Source organism: Bombina bombina, chromosome 1, assembly GCF_027579735.1.
Source record: "Bombina bombina isolate aBomBom1 chromosome 1, aBomBom1.pri, whole genome shotgun sequence".
NCBI lineage: Eukaryota > Metazoa > Chordata > Amphibia > Anura > Bombinatoridae > Bombina > Bombina bombina.
In genome coordinates this window covers 292,082,709-292,102,314 of record NC_069499.1, presented here as the reverse complement: position 1 = coordinate 292,102,314, position 19,606 = coordinate 292,082,709, and the positions used below count along the sequence as shown (strand labels likewise).

General features: G+C 38.8%; 1 protein-coding gene across 2 annotated transcripts in view; it reads right to left on the bottom strand.

The window, feature by feature from the left end:
* Positions 1–19,606, bottom strand: part of OSBPL11 (oxysterol binding protein like 11) — a 223,330-nt gene that overhangs the window by 177,172 nt on the left and 26,552 nt on the right. For both annotated transcript variants that reach the window (XM_053698047.1, XM_053698048.1), the window contains 4 exons: positions 15,521–15,589; positions 14,462–14,637; positions 12,373–12,452; positions 459–644 (listed from right to left, as the gene is read on the bottom strand). In XM_053698047.1, the coding sequence (XP_053554022.1) occupies positions 459–644; positions 12,373–12,452; positions 14,462–14,637; positions 15,521–15,589 (511 nt within the window). The remainder of the gene's footprint in view (positions 1–458; positions 645–12,372; positions 12,453–14,461; positions 14,638–15,520; positions 15,590–19,606) is intronic.

The window sequence follows — 19,606 nt, the reverse complement described above, 5'->3', positions numbered from 1 at the left end:
TTAAAGGGACACTGAACAACAAAATTTTTCTTTCGCGATTCAGGTAGAGCATGCAATTTTAAGCAACTTTCTAATTTACTCCTATTATCAAATTTTCTTCATTCTCTTGGTATGTTTATTTGAAAAGCAAGAATGTAAGCTTAGATGCCAGCCCATTTTTGGTGAACAACCGTGGTTGTCCTTGATGATTGGACAGCACCAATAAACAAGTGCTGTCCATGGTACTGAACCAAAAATTTGCTGTCTCCTTAGCTTAAATGTCTTATTTTTCAAATAAAGATAGCAAGAGAATGAAGAAAAATTGATAATAGAAGTAAATTAGAAAGTTGCTTAAAATCGCATGCTCTATCTGGATAATGGAAGAAAAATTTTGAGTTCAGTATTCCTTTAAGAGTATAAAGCAGAATTTTTAGAAGGTAGCTGGCGTTTTATCAGTAGCAAAATACATTTTCACTGACCTCTCTGACTTCACTCAGGTGGTCTGGCTGCAGTATCTGAGCTTTCCGATTGGTGATCGTCGATCTGTGATGGCTAATGTTAAAAAAGGATGATGCATTTTGGCTGGATCGACGTTGAGAGCTGGGGGAGTTTCCACTGCCTTGAGAGGCAAGTGAGAAACTTCGAGACTGTAGCGGAGGATTATTCTGTTGAGACAGCAGAGAATGATGCTAAATTCTATTTAGAAACTTAATTGAGGTTAACTAAACTTTACTGCACAGTAACCAAGGTTAAAAAAGCAGAATAATTTAAACAAAAGTTAATTTCTTTATAATGTCCAACTACGCTACTAAGTGACCAGGACGTGACACAGATAGAAGCAGTTTTTCGCTACCACTTCTCGGCTTCTCTTCATTATACCACTGGCACCAAAATCCTAATCTACCACTGGCACCAAAATCCTAATAGTATCACATATGGGCATCCCTTATAGTAATATATAGTAATGAATTCTCTCTCCCAAATCAACAAACTGTCATAGTTTCAAAGGGCCCTCCCATTACGTGAAGGAAATAGTGAGCTGAGTAGAAAACCTGAGATCCACTGCTTCTCCCAGGTCATCAGGGCATGCAGACCAGAGTTAGGGAAGCCCCAGGAATGCAAAAGGTTACTCATAAAGAGATGTTAAATTATCGTATTTTAAATGTTTACAAAGAATAATGCTTGCCATAGTTAAAGATTTATTAAGCAACCACACTAAATTTTGAACTAGATTACAAAAGGAGCGCAAAATATCACTTTTGCGAAAGTAATATTTGCGCTCCACCAGTACACGCAAATGTGCGATGGTATTACAAGTTGAGTGCAATGCGAACACGAGCTTGTGTTCGCATTGCTGGGAATCATTGCGCTCACGATAGCGTGCTTCCATAGGCTCCTATGGGAGCGCAGCAATGGGGGCAAGTCATGAATATATATTTATGTGTTAATATGTGTATATACACATAAATATGTATATAAGCATATACATATATATATTTACTGGGATCACACAGTTTCTGTAGACTGCTAAGCAAAGGCATTTTTCAGTGCCGTTTTTTTTCGTAACACCACTTACCCGCCAACTTTAAAACCCTCATAACTGCTTATTGCAGTTATTTTATTAAAAAATAAAGATACTACTATCTTTATTTTTTAAATAAAAGTATATTACACTTGATTTTGGGGGCATTTAGTTGACATTTATAAAATTAACTGGAGATCTGATCTCTGGTTAATTTTATAGCACTAATTGCTATCACAAGCTCATGGTAGCAATAACCAGCCACTTATAATGCCTAGTGCTTGCAAGTGACTGTCAAGACTTCCTCTCTGCGTTATGTTAATTTGTTTTGTAATTTTTCTATGGGCTTTGCACCCAGACGGGTTAACTGCCTGGAGCTCTGGGGACTGCACAGCTACCTGTGAGTGCTATTGCCCATCCAGGGCTGTGCATGTTGCAGGGTCATGATATGTACCCGGTCCAGTCAGAGTGCAGTCCACTTGAGTGTTTTGTGTGTATCATGGGAGATTACCCTTGGGAGGTTCCCAGTTTGTTTGAGAGTATGCGCTGTTTGGCTGTTTAGATACACGGGATGTGGAGAGACCTTGACGTGGTTCCTGAGCTTGACCCATTTGGCCAAATGCAGTAACCAACTCTTCCAGTTTTGCTTTTAATCTTAGCCGATTGCTTGCAAATGAGTGCCAGACAACCTCTGTGTTGTGTATATATACGAATAGATATATACAGTCGTATGCAAAGGTTTAGGCACCCCTGACAATTTTCATGATTTTCATTTATAAATAATTGGGTGTTTGGATCAGCAATTTCATTTTGATCTATCAAATAACTGAAGGACACAGTAATATTTCAGTAGTGAAATTAGGTTTATTGGATTAACAGAAAATGTGCAATATGCATCAAAACGAAATTAGACAGGTGCATAAATTTGGGCACCCCAACAGAAATATTGCATCTATATTTAGTAGAGCCTCCTTTAGCAGAAATAACAGCCTCTAGACGCTTCCTATAGCCTATAATGAGTGTCTGGATTCTGGATGAAGGTATTTTGGACCATTCCGCCTTGCAAAACATCTCTAGTTCAGTTAGGTTTAAAGGTTGCCGAGCATGGACAGCCCGCTTCAAATCACCCCACAGATTTTCAATGATATTCAGGTCTGGGGACTAGGATGGCCATTCCTGGACATTGTACTTGTTCCTCTGCATAAATGCCAGAGTAGATTTTGAGCAGTGTTTTGGATCGTTGTCTTGTTGAAATATCCAGCCCCGGTGTAACTTCAACTTTGTGACTGATTCTTCAACATTATTCTCAAATATCTGCTGATATTGAGTGGAATCCATGCGACCCTCAACCTTAACAAGATTCCCAGTACCGGCACTGGCCACACAGCATGATGGAACATCCACCAAATTTTACTGTGGGTAGCAAGTGTTTGTCTTCGAATGCTGTGTTGGTTTGCCACCATGCAAAAAGTCCCTTGTTATGACCAAATAACTCAATCTTTGTTTCATTAGTCCACAACACTTTCTTCCAAAATGAAGCTGGCTTGTCCACATGTGAGTTTGCATACCTCAAGCAACTCGTGGCTTCTTCCGCATCACTCTCCCATACAGCTTCTCCTTGTGCAAAGTGCGCTGAATTGTTGACGATGCACAGTGACACCATCTGCAGCAAGATTATGTTGTAGGTCTTTGAAGGTGGTCTGTTTTTGACCCTTCTCACCACCCTTTGCCTTTCCGATATTCTACTTGGCCTGCCACGTCTGGCCTTAACAAGAACTGTGCTGTGGTCTTTCATTTCCTCACTATGTTCCTCACAGTGGACACTGACAGCTTAAATCTCTGCAATAGCTTTTTGTAGCCTTCCCCTAAACCATAATGTTGAACAATCTTTCAGGTCATTTGAGAGTTGTTTTGAGGCCCTCATGTTGCCACTCTTCAGAGGAGAGCCAAAGAGAACAACTTGCAACTGGCCACCTTAAAGGGCCATAATACCCAAATGTTTAAACACTTGAAAGTGATGCAGCATAGCTGTAAAAAGCTGACTAGAAAATATCTCCTGAACATCTCTATGTAAAAAAGAAAGATTTTACCTCAAAAGTTCCTCAGTAGCCACCTCCCATTGTAAAGGATTTCTAAGCAGCATTTTAGTGTGTTTGTCCTGGGACATCTGAAGGGAATAGCATTGTGCACTCTCATATTATTTCACCAATCAGGTAAAGGAAGCTTACTATGAAATCTCATGAGAGTTAAGTCAAATCTCATGAGATCACAGTAAGAGTTCATGACCTCAGCACTGCTGATGCTGATTGGCTGCTGTTCATTTCTTCATTGTTTTAAATTGTTTTACCTGCAGCTGGGAACAGCTGAGTATAACTTTTTACACCGAACTTACTCTGCTGAGCTGAGGAAATTGTGAGGTAAAATATCTTCCTTTTTTACATAGAGATGCTCAGGTGATATTTTCCTGTCAGCTTTTTACAGTTATACTGCATCAGTTTCAAGTGATTTAGCATATGAGTATTATGTCCCTTTAAGTACCTTTTCTTATTATTGGATGCACCTGTGTATGAAGTTCAAGGCTTAATGGGCTCACCAAACCAATTGTATGTTCCCGTTAATCAGTGCAAGGTAGTTACAGGTATTCAAAATGACAAGGGTGCCCAAATTTATGCACCTGTCTAATTTTGTTTTGATGCATATTGCACATTTTCTGTTAATCCAATAAACCTCATTTCACTACTGAAATATTACTGTGTCCTTTAGTTATTTGATAGATCAAAATGAAATTGCTGATCCAAACACCCAATTATTTATAGATGAAAATCATGGAATTGTCAGGGGTGCCTAAACTTTTGCATACAACTGTAGGTATAAGTATATAAAGATAGAAATATTTATTCATAATAAACATTTTCTGTGTGTGAAGAACATTGGAACATGAACTATTATTAACTCCTGTCTGGTTAGCTTCTGCGCTCTCCATTGAAGTCTATTGGGAGAATAAGTTAACGCTGTCACGATATCCAAAGTCCTTCGGTTAGTGTGTGTCAAGTTTCACTTGCAAGCAAACTTTTTACTTTAAACTCGTATGCGCACTATCCGACATGCGCAAAAAGATTACTTCTAGCGAAGTTTACGCTAGAGCGGGAGCGCTTAATAGCGTGCCACTTATAATCTAGACCTTATTTTTTGCAGATCTATAGGATTATATTTCTTAAATGCTGAATATTTATGCATAAATAAAAATGACTTTAATATCTCTTTACATTAAGGTTACATGTCCGCAAAAGTATCATCAGCACACCGATTTCTACTCATAACCTCTTTGAAAAAAAAATAACCACTACTCTACACTCACACTTAATCTCTAAAATAAAAATGTAGCACAAAGTATTGACTAAAAGGGTGCCAATAAATGTGGCAGACATATTTAACAAAGTTTTTTTGTTTCTGTTTTTTTGGATAAACCTGTGTTGTGTTTGCAATTGTTTGATATACTTGAAAGCAGAGTATTTGTGTGTATTTTTTTTTAAACAAAAGGTTAAACAATAAAGACAATTATTCACAGCCTTCTTTGTTCATATTTACCAAGGGTGCTAATATTAGTGGAGGGCACTGTATATTAAAATAGATCAAGCTCCTCACTCCCCTAAAATGTTAATTAGTTGAGCCTGAGAAGGTTTATATACAGTGCTGCCATGTCTCCCGTATTGCTTTATATGATAAAGCCCTGTTGGAACATATTTCAATTTTGCCAGCACTTGAGCTGTCTATACTGATGATAACTTAGTTTGAGGGCTCTTTAGGGATCTGGGTCATTTCTATTTTATTATGTGAACCATATTAGCCTGGCTATACCTCTTCAAACAATAATAAAGTAAGCAAACCTTTATGAGGTGAAATATAGTGTTAACTTTTATTATTATATTTTTCTCTTGATATGGAATTAAAGGGACGGTATACTCCAAAAATGTTATTGTTTAAAAAGATAGATAATGCCTTTACTACCCATTCCCCAGCCTTGCACAACCAACATTGTTATTAAAAGGGATACTAAACCCAGTTTTTGTTTCTTTTACGATTCGTATAGAGCAGGGGTGTCCAAACTTTGCTCTCCAGAGGTTTTGGAACTACATTTCCGATGATGCTCAGCCAGCATTTTATCTAGTTTGGACACCCCTGGTATAGAGCATGCAATTTTAAAGGACCAGTCGGTAAAATCTTAGTTTAGCGTTCTAAATTATTTTCTCAGCCATATCTCATTATTTTCCTACAAATATTGGCGTGGGGGTTCAGATGAGGGCTAACAACAATGCTGCAATGTTTGTGTCTCCAGGAACAAAAAGGGGAGCCCTATTTTGGGGTGTAAAAGTCCCTGTTTTCCCCATAGACTTTACACAGCCAGCTCTACTCACCTACATGGATACATTGTATCAAACCCTCAGCCTACAGCTTTTTATACATTTGTAACTGTTTACTTTACACAGATACTTAAAGCAGCCCTCTCAGTAACAACTGTACAAACTGCTGAGGAAATAATGTTCACACAGCTTTAAAGGGCAGGATAGCACCTGGTCACAAAGTCTTAAAGGGACAGACAAAAAAACACACAGCCTTGAAAGGGTCAACTAGCACAACAAGCACACAGTCTTAAAGGGACAGATCACCGTAATGTACACGCAGCGCAACCTTAAAGAGCAGCTCAACACCTGCGCACAGAGCCTTAAAGGGACAGATCACCATAATGTGGACGCAGCGCAACCTTAAAGGGCAGCTCGACACCTGCGCACAGAGCCTTAAAAGGACAGATCGCAGTAATGTGCACGCAGCACAACCTTAAAAGGGCAGCACGACACCTGAGCACAGAGTCTTAAAGGGACAGATCACCGTAATGTGCACGCAGCGCAACCATAAAGGGCAGCTCGACACCTGCGCACAGAGCCTTAAAAGGGACAGATCACTGTAATGTGGACACAGCGCAACCTTAAAGGGCAGCTCGACACCTGCGCACAGAGCCTTAAAGGGACAGATCACTGTAATGTGCACGCAGCGCAACCATAAAGGGCAGCTCGACACCTGCGCACAGAGCCTTAAAGGGACAGATTACCGTAATGTGGACACAGCGCAACCTTAAAGGGCAGCTCGACACCTGCGCACAGAGCCTTAAAGGGACAGATCACTGTAATGTGCACGCAGCGCAACCATAAAGGGCAGCTCGACACCTGCGCACAGAGCCTTAAAGGGACAGATCACCGTAATGTGGACACAGCGCAACCTTAAAGGGCAGCTCGACACCTGCGCACAGAGCCTTAAAGGGACAGATTACCGTAATGTGCACGCAGCGCAACCTTAAAGGGCAGCTCGACACCTGCGCACAGAGCCTTAAAGGGACAGATCACCGCAACGTGCACGCAGCGTAACCTTAAAGGGCAGCTCGGCACCTGCTCACAGTCTTAAAGGGGCAGGCACACACAACCTTTTAGTGAGTTTACATGCACAGTTTTAAAGGGAGCGATAGTATGCATCGCCATGAGATGCACGCAGCCTTAAAGGGACGTTCTGTCTTAACGGGACAGTGGCACGTGCACGCACACAAACACACAGAGCACTCTCAGCCTTTAAAAGGACAACTTGCACCACACGCATACAGCCTAAAAGGGACAGATCACCAGAATATTCACGCAGCGCAACCTTAAAAGGCAGCTCAGCACCTGCACACACAGTCTTTAAGGTACAGGCACACACAACCTTTAGTGGTTAAACGCAGACAGTTTTAAAGAGAGCGATAGTATGCATCCACACGCAAAGCACAGTGCCTTAAAGGGACACTGTCTTAAAGGAACAGGGGCACGTGCACAGCCTTTGAAAGGACAACTTCACCATAACCACACAGTGGTAACGGAACAGCTCACACCATGCACACCTAGTGCAGCATTAAAGGGCAGCTCACCGCCTGCTCACAGAGTCTTAAAGGGGCAGGCACACACAACCTTCAGTGGGTAAAGTCACACCACACGCACACAATCTTAAAGGGAGCGATAACAGTATACATCCACACGCAATGCCCACAGCCTTAAAGGAACATTTCACACAATGCTCAGTCTTTAAGGGGCAGGCACACAGGCTTTTAAGCACACCCAAATGCACACAGCCTTAAAGGGGCACCCAGTATTAAAGTGACAGACACAAACGCAGACTTTAAAGGGGGAGCACACACACCACACACACACAGTTTTAATGGTACAGGTGCACAAACACAGCACACACAGCCTTAACAGCACAGATCCCATTACGCTTGTAGTCTTAAAGGCACGGACACCCTCACACAATGCACACAGTCCTTAAAGTGATAGTAAACTTTTCCCCTTTGTCTAAACAAATCTGGAATGTTATAGATATTTTAGAAGGAGTTTAACTCTTCAGTTGTTATGAAGATGCGCTATAACTTACTTTTTAATGTGGCGCTGAAATTCAAATACCCTGCCACAAACTTGAAAAGTAATATTTTTATTGAACTAACAGTTTGAAATATTTTCCAATCATCTCTCAAAAACAAAGGTGCTGTATGACTAGAGGGCTGATTGGGGAACCGTTCAAACTGCTAGCTCAACAACAACAAAAACACACACACTCACAGACTAAAAGCACAGCTCATGGCTTTGTGTGGATGCCATAAAATCTCTATAACTCTTTTTATGATTGCCTTGAGCCATCTCTAAGGGGCCGATTTACTAAAGTGCGGACGGACATGATACAATGTAGTGTATCATGTCCGCCGCACATCGATAAATGCTGACAGCATACGCCGTCAGCATTTATCATTGCACAGTTTTTGTTAACTGCTTGTGCAATTGCGCCCCCTGCAGATTCACGGCCAATCGGCCGCTAGCAGGGGGTGTCAATCAGCCTGATCGTATAGGATCGGGCGTATTGAAGACCACAGCCTCAGAGGCAGCAGATCAGTTATGGAGCAGCGGTCTTTAGACCGCTGCTTCATATATGCCATTTCTGGTGAGCCTGAAGGCTTGCACGGAAACAGGGGGCATCAAGCTCCATTCTGAACTTGATCATTTGGCTCCAAAGTCTGTGTGTACCATAAACCATTCATTTAAAGCAATTAAGGCTGTGCATGAATGCCATGAGCTGTCCTTTTAAAGCTGTGTGTGTGAACATTGTGGCACCTGTACCATTAAAACAGTGTGGTGTGAGCTCCCCCTTTAAAGTCCGCGTTTGTGTCTGTCACTTTAATACCGGGTGCCTCTTTAAGGCTGTGTGCGTTGCGTGTGGATGTATACTATTATCGCTCCCTTTAAGAATGTGTGCCTGCCCCTTTAAGACTCTGTGAGCAGGCGGTGAGCTGCCCTTTAAGGCTGCACTAGGTGTGCATGGTGTGAGCTGTTCCGTTAACACTGTGTGGTTATGGTGCAAGTTGTCCTTTTAAAGGCTGTGCACGTGCCCCTGTCCCGTTAAGACAGAGTGTCCCTTTAAGGCGCTGTGCTTTGCGTGTGGATGCATACTATTGCTCTCTTTCAAACTGTCTGCGGTTAACCACTAAAGGTTGTGTGTGCCTGTATCTTAAAGACTGTGTGCGCAGGTGCGGAGCTGCCCTTTTAGGTTGCGCTGCGTGAATATTATGGTGATCTGTGCCTTTTAGGCTGTATGCGTGTGGTGCAAGTTGTCCTTTTAAAGGCTGAGAGTGCTCTGTGTGTGTGCGTGCGTGCACGTGCCACTGTCCCGTTAAGACAGAGTGTCCCTTTAAGGCTGCGTGCATCACATGGGGATGCATACTATCGCTCCCTTTAAAACTGTGCGTGTAAACTCACTAAAAGGTTGTGTGTGCCTGCCCCTTTAAGACTGTGAGCAGGTGCCGAGCTGCCCTTTAAGGTTGCGCTGCGTGCACATTATGGTGATCTGTCCCTTTAAGGCTCTGTGTGCAGGTGTCGAGCTGCCCTTTAAGGTTACGCTGCGTGCACATTACGTTGATCTGTCCCTTTAAGGCTCTGTGTGCAGGTGTCGAGCTGCCCTTTAAGGTTGCGCTGCATGAACATTACTGTAGTCTGTCCCTTTAAGACTGTGTGCTTGTGGTGCTAGTTGACCCTTTCAAGGCTGTGTGTTTTTTTGTCTGTCCCTTTAAGACTTTGTGACCAGGTGCTATCCTGCCCTTTAAAGCTGTGTGAACATTATTTCCTCAGCAGTTTGTACAGTTGTTACTGAGAGGGCTGCTTTAAGTGTCTGTGTAAAGTAAACAGTTACAAATGTATAAAAAGCTGTAGGCTGAGGGTTTGATACAATGTATCCATGTAGGTGAGCAGAGCTGGCTGTGTAAAGTCTATGGGGAAAACAGGGACTTTTACACCCCAAAATAGGGCTCCCCTTTTTGTTCCTGGAGACACAAACATTGCAGCATTGTTGGTAGCCATCATCTGAACCCCCACGCCAATTTTTGTAGGAAAATAATGAGATATGGCTGAGAAAATAATTTAGAACGCTAAACTAAGATTTTACCGACTGGTCCTTTAAAATTGCATGCTCTATACCAGGGGTGTCCAAACTAGATAAAATGCTGGCTGAGCATCATCGGAAATGTAGTTCCAAAACCTCTGGAGAGCAAAGTTTGGACACCCCTGCTCTATACGAATCGTAAAAGAAACAAAAACTGGGTTTAGTATCCCTTTTAATAACAATGTTGGTTGTGATAATGAGATATGGCTGAGAAAATAATTTAGAACGCTAAACTAAGATTTTACCGACCAGTCAATACAGTAGATTTGCATAATCAACAAATGCATGATAAGAAGACAATGCAATAGCACTTAGTCTGAACTTCAAATGAGAAGTAGATTTTTCTTAAATAAATTGCAGTTATGTCTATTTCCACTCCCCCTGTATCATGTGACAGCCATCAGCCAATCACAAATGCATATACGTATGTGTTGTGAACTTTTGCACATGCTCAGTAGGAGTTGGTGACTCAAAAAGTGTAAATATAAAAAGACTGTGCACATTTTGTTAATGAAAGTAAATTGGAAAGTTGTTTAAAATTGCTGCTCTATCTGAATCATGAAGTTTAATTTTGACTTGAGTGTCCCTTTAAGCAACTTTCTAATTTACTCCTATTATAATTTTTTTTTTCGTTCTCTTGGTATCTATTTGAAAAAACAAGAATGAAAGCTTTGGAGCCGGCCCATTATAGGTTTAGCACCTGGGTAGGCGCTTGCTGATTGAATGGCTAAATGTAGCCACTAAACAGCAAGCTCTAACCAGGGTTCTGAAACAAAAATGGGCTGGCTCCAAAGCTTTAATATATGCTTTTTAAAATAAAGATTTCAAGAGAATGAAGAAAAATTGATAATAGGAGTAAATTAGAAAGTTACTTAAAATTGCACGCTCTATCCGAATCATGAAAGAAAAAAATTTGGGTTTAGTATCCCATTAATATACTTTATAACCTTTAAACATCTACATTTCTTTCTGTTTTTAAGCCCCTGCAGGTCACCTTTATCACAGGGCATTTTTATGGCTTTTCACAGAAAGACACTGCTCATTCATGTGTACCATATAGATACCCTTGTGCTCACTCCTGTGGAGTTATTCATGGGTCTGCACTAATTGTCTAAAATGCAAGTCTGTAAATAGAACGGAGATATGAAGGCAGTCTTAGAAGGCTTAGATACAAAGAAATCACAGAGGTAAAAAGTGTATTAATATAACTGTGTTGAATGTGCAAAACTGGGTAATGGTTAATAATGGATTATCTATCTTTTGAAACAAACATTTTGGAGTAGACTGTCCCTTAAAGCTACTGTTAGCCATCAGTTTCAAGGTGTTCAATAAACATGAATTTGTATTAACATTTTTAAAGAACATTTATCTAAAATTAGCTTAACTTGAGAAATTGCGTATTTCCTTTTGATGTTTTCTCACTGGTTTATTTTACCTACTGGAGTGTATTTATTGACATCTATTTTGTTATGTGAAAAATCTGCTTTTGTCTGTAAACAGGAGACCATAGAACTAGTCATTTTCTCAGTAGGGGGTAGGAGAGAGACATTTTTTTGTATCTGAAATAGCTGGTTGTGCCCAGCTATAATTAGCAGTTTAACACCTGACTATGTTTAGACATATATCACATAAGCAGTTCTGTTTAACCCGCAAGTATAGCTAATTTTATGGGCATTTCCTTGAAAACAGGTGATTGTTTTAATGAGCAAAACCAGCTATTTCAAATTTAATAATAAAAATGAAGGAACAATTACCCATACAGTACTTTTAATTCTAATTTGGCCAAAATTAAGAGGAAACACATTTTTTAGTACATTGTCCAAAAGGAGGTAGTGATAAGCTACCTCTCCCTCTATACCGGATTTGTTGATTCACTTTAGTGTCTGAATTTAAGATGAAGTCAGGTTGTACCTAGCATAATATGTTAAATGCACAGTATATATATATATATATATATATATATATATATATATATATATATATATATATATATATATATATATATATATATATTACTATACATTTCGCTGACAGCATATTCCCTATATTTGCTAGGGGGTCCAAGAATAGCCCTACTCAGAATTCAGAAGGTTTCTTCATAATACTTGACATAGTTTGTATCGTTATAGTTTATGCCTGAATTTCATTTAAAATCTGCCAATCAGTTGCAGTGTCCTGCTCAGAAACAGCACTGGAGTACAATTTTAAATATATATACCCTTTTCCATGAATATTTTTGTATTGATAAAATGCTGCAACAAATTAGACTATTTTATTATTACTACATTGCACCTTTAACCATGTAACCTATGAAACCTTATGATTGCACAAAATAGTTTGACAACATATAGGTATATAAGTGTCCTCACCTTTCCAATGGCTTCTGTATGATGTTGAGTGCAGATCTGCAGCCTGCTGACCCAATGCTGACGTTCTTTGGCATCAGTAGCTGGGAAAGGGGGAAAAAAAAACACACAAAAAAAAAAAAAAACACCAATAAAAATATAAATTTATGCTTACCTGATAAATTAATTTTCTTTCTTGGCAGTGAGAGTCTACAAATTCAATTCATAACCTATGGGAAAATACTTCACCTGGCCACCAGAAGGAGGCAAAACACACCAAACAGAGCACTGAAATATACCTCCCACTTCCCCTACCCTCTCAGTAGTTCAAGCCGAGGATAAGGAAAAGTAGAGAGATAAAAAGGGTACAGAGGTGCCGCCACTACAGTAATCAGAGCAGGTTTGTGAACTCTCACAGCCAAGAAAGAAAATAATTTATCAGGTAAGCATACATTAAATTTTCTTTCCAAAAGGCAGTGACAGTCCACAAAGTCAATTCATAACCTATGGGAAACCAATACCCAAACTGTGAAGTCCACAAAAAAAATAGGGAGGGAAAGGTAGGGAAGGCAGTTCTTAAAAACTAGGCACCACAGCTTGAAGAACCTTTCTCCCAAAGAATGCCTCTGCTGAGAAAAAAACATAAAAAAAAACACGGTAAAATGTTTTGAAAGTATGTAATGAAGACCAGGTAGCAGCCTTGCAGATCTGTTCAAATTAAGTCTCATTCTTGAAGGCCAAAGAAGTAGACACCACACGGGTAGAATGTGCTTTAATCCGGGATGGAGGCTGCTGACCTGCCTCTATATGAGCCACGCAAATCACATTTCTGAGCCAGGAGGATAGAGTAACAGCTGTGGCCTTTTGACCATTGCACTTAACAGAAAACAGAATAAACAAGGAAGATGATTGACTAAATTCCTTGGTAGCATGAAGTTAAAACTTTAAAGCTCTAACAACTTCCAAATTATGAAAATAAGAGGTAATCGTGTGTAGTACATGGTACCTATATTAGACCCACAAAAAGATGATTGTGGGGGGTGCCAAGTGCTGAACAATGATATGAAATCTAGGAAAGAGAAAGAAGCACCTGTATAAGCACTCACTTAAACACAGTATATGTATAAATATAGGAAAAAGCTAAACATTGAACTTTTATTCATAATCCAAAAGTAAAAATGATGTGAATAATTGACATACGGACATACCAAGCATACATACAATATTTAAAAAAAAAAAAAAAGTGCACAGATCTAACCTGTGTGAAACTACAATATTGATCCCCAAATAAAGGTGTCTAGTTAAACAGGAGGATACACTGCATAGTACTATAGTCTCTCATAAAGCAGGGACACAGTCCTAAGTAATACATACTGTATAATAAAGTACAACAGTGGCAGAGACCCCTGTAAAACTCTCCTATAGCTAGTTAGGAATCAATGTGGACCAATTTCACACATCAATGGACTCCCTGTATTCTATAAACATAACTCGTGAGTGTACCAGGGACACAGTCCCAAACAATCTATCACAGTAATAAGAATATACTAAAAATCGACAGCCCAGTTAAATATAAGAAACTAGCTATATAACATATGTGGAACAATTTTCACACATATTAGCAGTACAGGCTGCGGTCGCCTGCTGCAAATTTCGCCGTAGCTTTGTTTGGTGGCCAGGTGAAGTATTTTCCCATAGGTTATGCATTAAATTTGTGGACTCTCACTGCCATTTGAAAGAAATTACAGTTTTTATTAAAATAACAGGCAAAAAAGTACTACCAAAACGATCACCATATGGTATGCAGTCACAATCAAGTGCCAAAAATACAGGAACATTGAGTTATGCATACTATGCCTAAAACTAATTTGCTAGCATTTAATAGGTTCTTTTTTCAGTATGCCTAAAAAAAATGTAGACTACTTTCAATAACATATTACAGGATTAATATTAATAATGTATTAAATGACCTGCAGTTAATTCCTGTGGCAACAGTTACTCCTAAAAAAAAAAAAGGTTAAATTATAACAGTATTCTATAATCTATATTATAAGACATGCTTTAGAAACTATATATGTGCATGTGCAGGCAGACAAGGAAGTCATCATCTTACCTCTAAGCTTGTAAAGGTCCCCACTCGCTGCATTCACCGAGAATGTGTGAGAATCCTCATCACTGGGCGAGATCACTGCACCAGCTAGCTGAACTGTACCCCTTGGCTTCTGATTCCTGGACTGTTCATTAACAAAATATTCTAGTAAACCCGCTTCATTATTCAAGACAAAAAATCTGCCCAGAAAGGAGAAACATAGGTTATATTACATGTGTGGAACCTGCAAGTGCATTGCACGGAACTGAATTATTAGTCAAACCTTTTGGTAACCAAGATCATTTTCTACATCATTTACAAAACATTGATTTATTTATTTTTAACCTTAGAGTGTGACACATTAACATTACTTGGTTATAAATTTAAACAGACACAAATTTGGGGCATGGATTTGTGTAGCAGAGCATGAATAGCTACAGCATCACCAAGTAGAAATCTGCAGATATTATATAGTCAGTGTCAGTCTAGGGCAGACATCCTCAAACTTGGCCCTCCATAGGCTTTGGAACTACAGTTCCCATGATGCTCAGCCAGCTTATATGCTGGCTGAGCATCATGGGAAATGTACTTCCAAAACCTCTGGGAGGGTCAAGTTTGAGGATGTCTGGTCTAGGGGGATATTTTGTTTATAGAGAAGTTTGAGCCCCAAATAACGAACTTTAAATTAGAGTTTTGAGGGAAATTCATTTGAAGCAAATGTAAGTCATGCATCATTAAAGGTTCATATTGTGATTCACAGACCAATATTTTTCTACGTGATTCTACAACTTGTACTATTAAAAATGAAGAGACAGCTCACGGATTTAACAAAAATAATATAAATAAATGCATACTCAAACAGTCAATGTTATACACACCCTTCAGCAATCTAAATGCTAAAGTATAGAATATATAGTCATTTCAATAGGTTTTATTTACAGTATTTTATACATTAGTAATTTTGCCTTTACAAAACTCATATAGCGACAGCCAATTTAACGCTGTAGTATAAAACAGACTCACAAAACACACATATAGTGAAACATTTTGTGTGAACCACAGATGTAGAACACTAGAAATTACCGGAATTGCCAGCCTGTGACAAGGTTGGTATACTTCATCAGGTAGCCACATATGTTCTCCATATGGTCACTGTGAGAAAACAAAGACTGAAGTTAACCACACAACTAGGTAATGTGTCTATACAATAGAGTTTAGCAAACTAGCTTTCAAATTACCCCAAGAAATCAAACATGGTTTCTTATAAAAGAGCACTTTGTACATATGCAGAATGATTTAGAGTTCCAACAGTAACTTCCAGAATGAGTAAAAGCAACAAAGTAAAAATATTTAAGGATTAAAAGCATTAAAATGAAAACAGACTATATGTTTAATTGCTAGTGAAAAGAGCAGTGATCTTACTGCCCATAATTGACAGTCAATCTATTTGTCATGTTTCACTGAATACATAATCCTTACATGAGAAGGGATGCAGTAAGTTTGCATCAAAATAATAGTGTTGACAAACGAAAAGGCCTCTGCTCTGGTTTAGTGAGGCATGTGTGGAATGTGTGTTCTTGTTTAGAAGTGGCTTTTGGCCTGAAATGAAGACGCCCAGCAATGACAACCAATAGAAGCATGGCTTATACAAGCAGGACACAACAATGACAAGTAAATCAGATAAATAGCAGATAGAGAGCATAGGTAAATGTCAATGGCTAATTCAGTAGCTATAATAAAGCTACAGTAGTAAATTCTGCTTTCATCTGTCAGAATTCTGCTTCCCTCATTTTACTTTTAACACGTTAAAAAGAAAAAACACATAACCCTTTGATGTAGTAGTTAGAAAGTCATCATTTTCTAGTAAGATGCTACCTGCACGTGAAATCAAAGCTCAACACTACCATATATTAGATTAGATAGACAGCATGTACAGTAATGGATGGCAGACATATTAGACCTGCTTTAGTAAATAACCCTTATTTTGGCCTAAAGAAACCCCACAGGGACTGCTTGGGTGTAAAAGAGCAAAGCTAACAACTTGCCATTACAGTTACCTGGGGGGTATCTGGAGAGCAGTGTGGGCCATTACTTCAACAATCTTAAAGAAGCATTGAATTAAATAATTTTGCTATACAATGTTAAATTATGTACGATAAAACAATTTTGCAATGCACCTTTATTATTTATTTTGCATTCCTGTAATTTAGCCCCTTAAGGACAAGGCCATTTTTCTATTTCTTACCCTTAAGGACCAGGGTTATTTTTACATTTCTGCGGTGTTTGGGTTTAGCTGTAATTTTCCTCTTACTCATTTACTGTACCCACACATATTATATACCGTATTTCTCACCACTAAATGGACTTTCTAAAGATACCATTATTTTCATCATATCTTATAATTTTCTACAAAATAGGGCTGCACAATTAATTGCATGATGCGATTAATCGCGATTTTAAATTGCCACAATCTTTTTGAGAAAAAATAAATAAATCCTCCGATGTGGCTGACACTACGGCATTAAGGATTTTTTTTGTAATAATAAAAAAATTAAAAAAAATCGCATACTGCCACAATTTAAAATTGCGACTAATCGCATCATACGATTAACCATGCAGCCATAGTACATACCCTAAGTTTCAGACTGCAGACGTCCCTAGGGGGAAGTATAAGTAAGTGACTTTCCCTCCTCTTCACTCTGCTGCATGGGCTCTGCTTTTAGACATAGATTGATCGGCTGCTACTGAGATCACAAACAGAACCCGTTTTTATATATATAAAAAAAAAAAAATCGCATACTCCCGCAATTTAAAATCGTGGCATTTTAAAATTGCGATTAATCGTGCAGCCCTACTATAAAACAAATTCTAACTTTGACCCCCAAAATCTGTTACACATCTACAACCACCAAAAAATAACAATGCTAAATAGTTTCTAAATTTTGTCCTGAGTTTAGAAATACCCAATGTTTACATGTTCTTTGCAAGTTATAGGGCAATAAGTACAAGTAGCACTTTGCTATTTCCAAACCATTTTTTTCCGAAATTTGCATAAGTTACATTTTAACACTGATATCTGTCAGGAATCCCTGAATAACTATAACTATATATATATATATATATATATATATATATATATATATATATATATATATATATATATATATTATTTTTTTTAGTAGATAGCCCAAAGTATTGATCTAGGCCCATTTTGGTATATTTCATGCCACCATTTCACCGCCAAAAGCGAACAAATAAAAAAAATTGTTCACTTTTTTACTAACTTTTTAACAAACTCTAGGTTTCTCACTGAAATTATTTACAAACTTGTGCAAGTATGGCACAAATGGTTGTAAATGTTTCTCTGGGATCCCATTTGTTCAGAAATAGCAGACATATATACGGTTCTAGCATTGCTTTTTGGTAATTAGAAGGCCGCTAAATGCTGCTGCGCACTACACTTGTATTATGCCCAGCAGTGACTGGGTTAATTAAGTAGCTTGTAGGGAGCTTGAAGGGTTAATTTTAGCTTTAGTGTAGAGATCAGCCTCCCACCTGACCCATCCCACCCCCTGATCCCTCCCAAACAGCTCTCTTCCCTCCCCCATCCCACAAATGTCCCTGCGATCTTACGTACTGTCAGAATGTCTACCAGTATAAAAAAAAATGTTTGTGATTTTAAAAAAAAAAAATATATATATAAAAAAAAATTATTATATATTTTCTGCAGTGTAGGATTCCCCGTTACCACCCAACCTCCCTGAGCCCCTCAAACAGCTTTCAAACCCTCCCCCTCTCACTATTCGGTGCCATTTTGGGTACTGGCAGCTGTTTGCCAGTACCCACTTTTCAAAATAATGTGCCCTTTTTTTATATAAATTTTTATTTTTATGTAGTGTAGCTGCCCCCCTCCCCCTCAACCATTTTTTAAAACATAATTTCCCCCCTCCCTCTCCCAACACCCGCTCCCACCAAGACTTAAATGCACATATTAGTGCAGATTGCGGGCACATGCGCGAGCACACACACCCCTGCCCGGTAAAGGGTACGCTGTTGGTCTTTAAAGACCAGTTTGTGTATGATGTACCCTGTAGGACTGCATTCTGTAAGATTTAAAACCCTGACCCTCCTACATGCTGCACAGTGATTGTTTGATATGTGCAAGAGCTCATGTACACCTGTCCCTAACTGGCCACAGCAAAAGAGAAGGTAATGGGGTCATTATTATTTTCCGCCTTTTAATAAAGTACAGCTGAAAAGTTCACCTCCTAATAATTTCATAATTATCTATGTATTTTTTTTTATTATTTTTTTTTTTTTTTTTTATATTTATTGGTTTTTCAAGTACAGTACAAACATTAAATGCAATAGTTACAGTAACATTACTATTTTCATGTAGAGTTTGAGAAACCTAAACATAGATAGATTCTTGCTCACTGATCACATATGACCTGATAATATGAAAGGAAAGAAAAAAAATACTTTCATCAGTCCATTCACAATTTGTTGATTATTGTGTAACCAGTAAGTGCATATTACATATGTTTATGAATATTCAAGGTATAGTTTAATTAGCTTATGTACCCAAAAATGTAATGGTTGATAATATTAGCGACAAAAAAAGCAATAAAAAAAAGTGTTTTGTGCACTATAATATGAGGGTTAAGGAGTGGGTAAAAACGTATGCATTCGCATAGATGTTTAAATATCCTGAAGAGTAGAAGGTGGGAGAAAGGGGAAAGGTGGAGAATGGAAATATATAAATATTAATTTGAACTCTAATTTAAATTCCACGCCTGCGGCTACTATGTATTCTAGGTCAAGGTGTAGTAAAAAACAGAATTTATGCTTACCTGATAAATTTCTTTCTCCAACGGTGTGTCCGATCCACGGCGTCATCCTTACTTGTGGGAATATTCTCTTCCCCAACAGGAAATGGCAAAGAGCACAGCAAAAGCTGCCCATATAGCCCCTCCTCAGGCTCCGCCCCCCAGTCATTCGACCGACTGTTAGGAGAAAAAAAAAAAAAAGGAGAAACTATAGGGTGCCATGGTGACTGTAGTGTATAGAGAAAGAAATTTTTCAAACCTGATTAAAAAACCAGGGCGGGCCGTGGACCGGACACACCGTTGGAGAAAGAAATTGATCAGGTAAGCATAAATTCTGTTT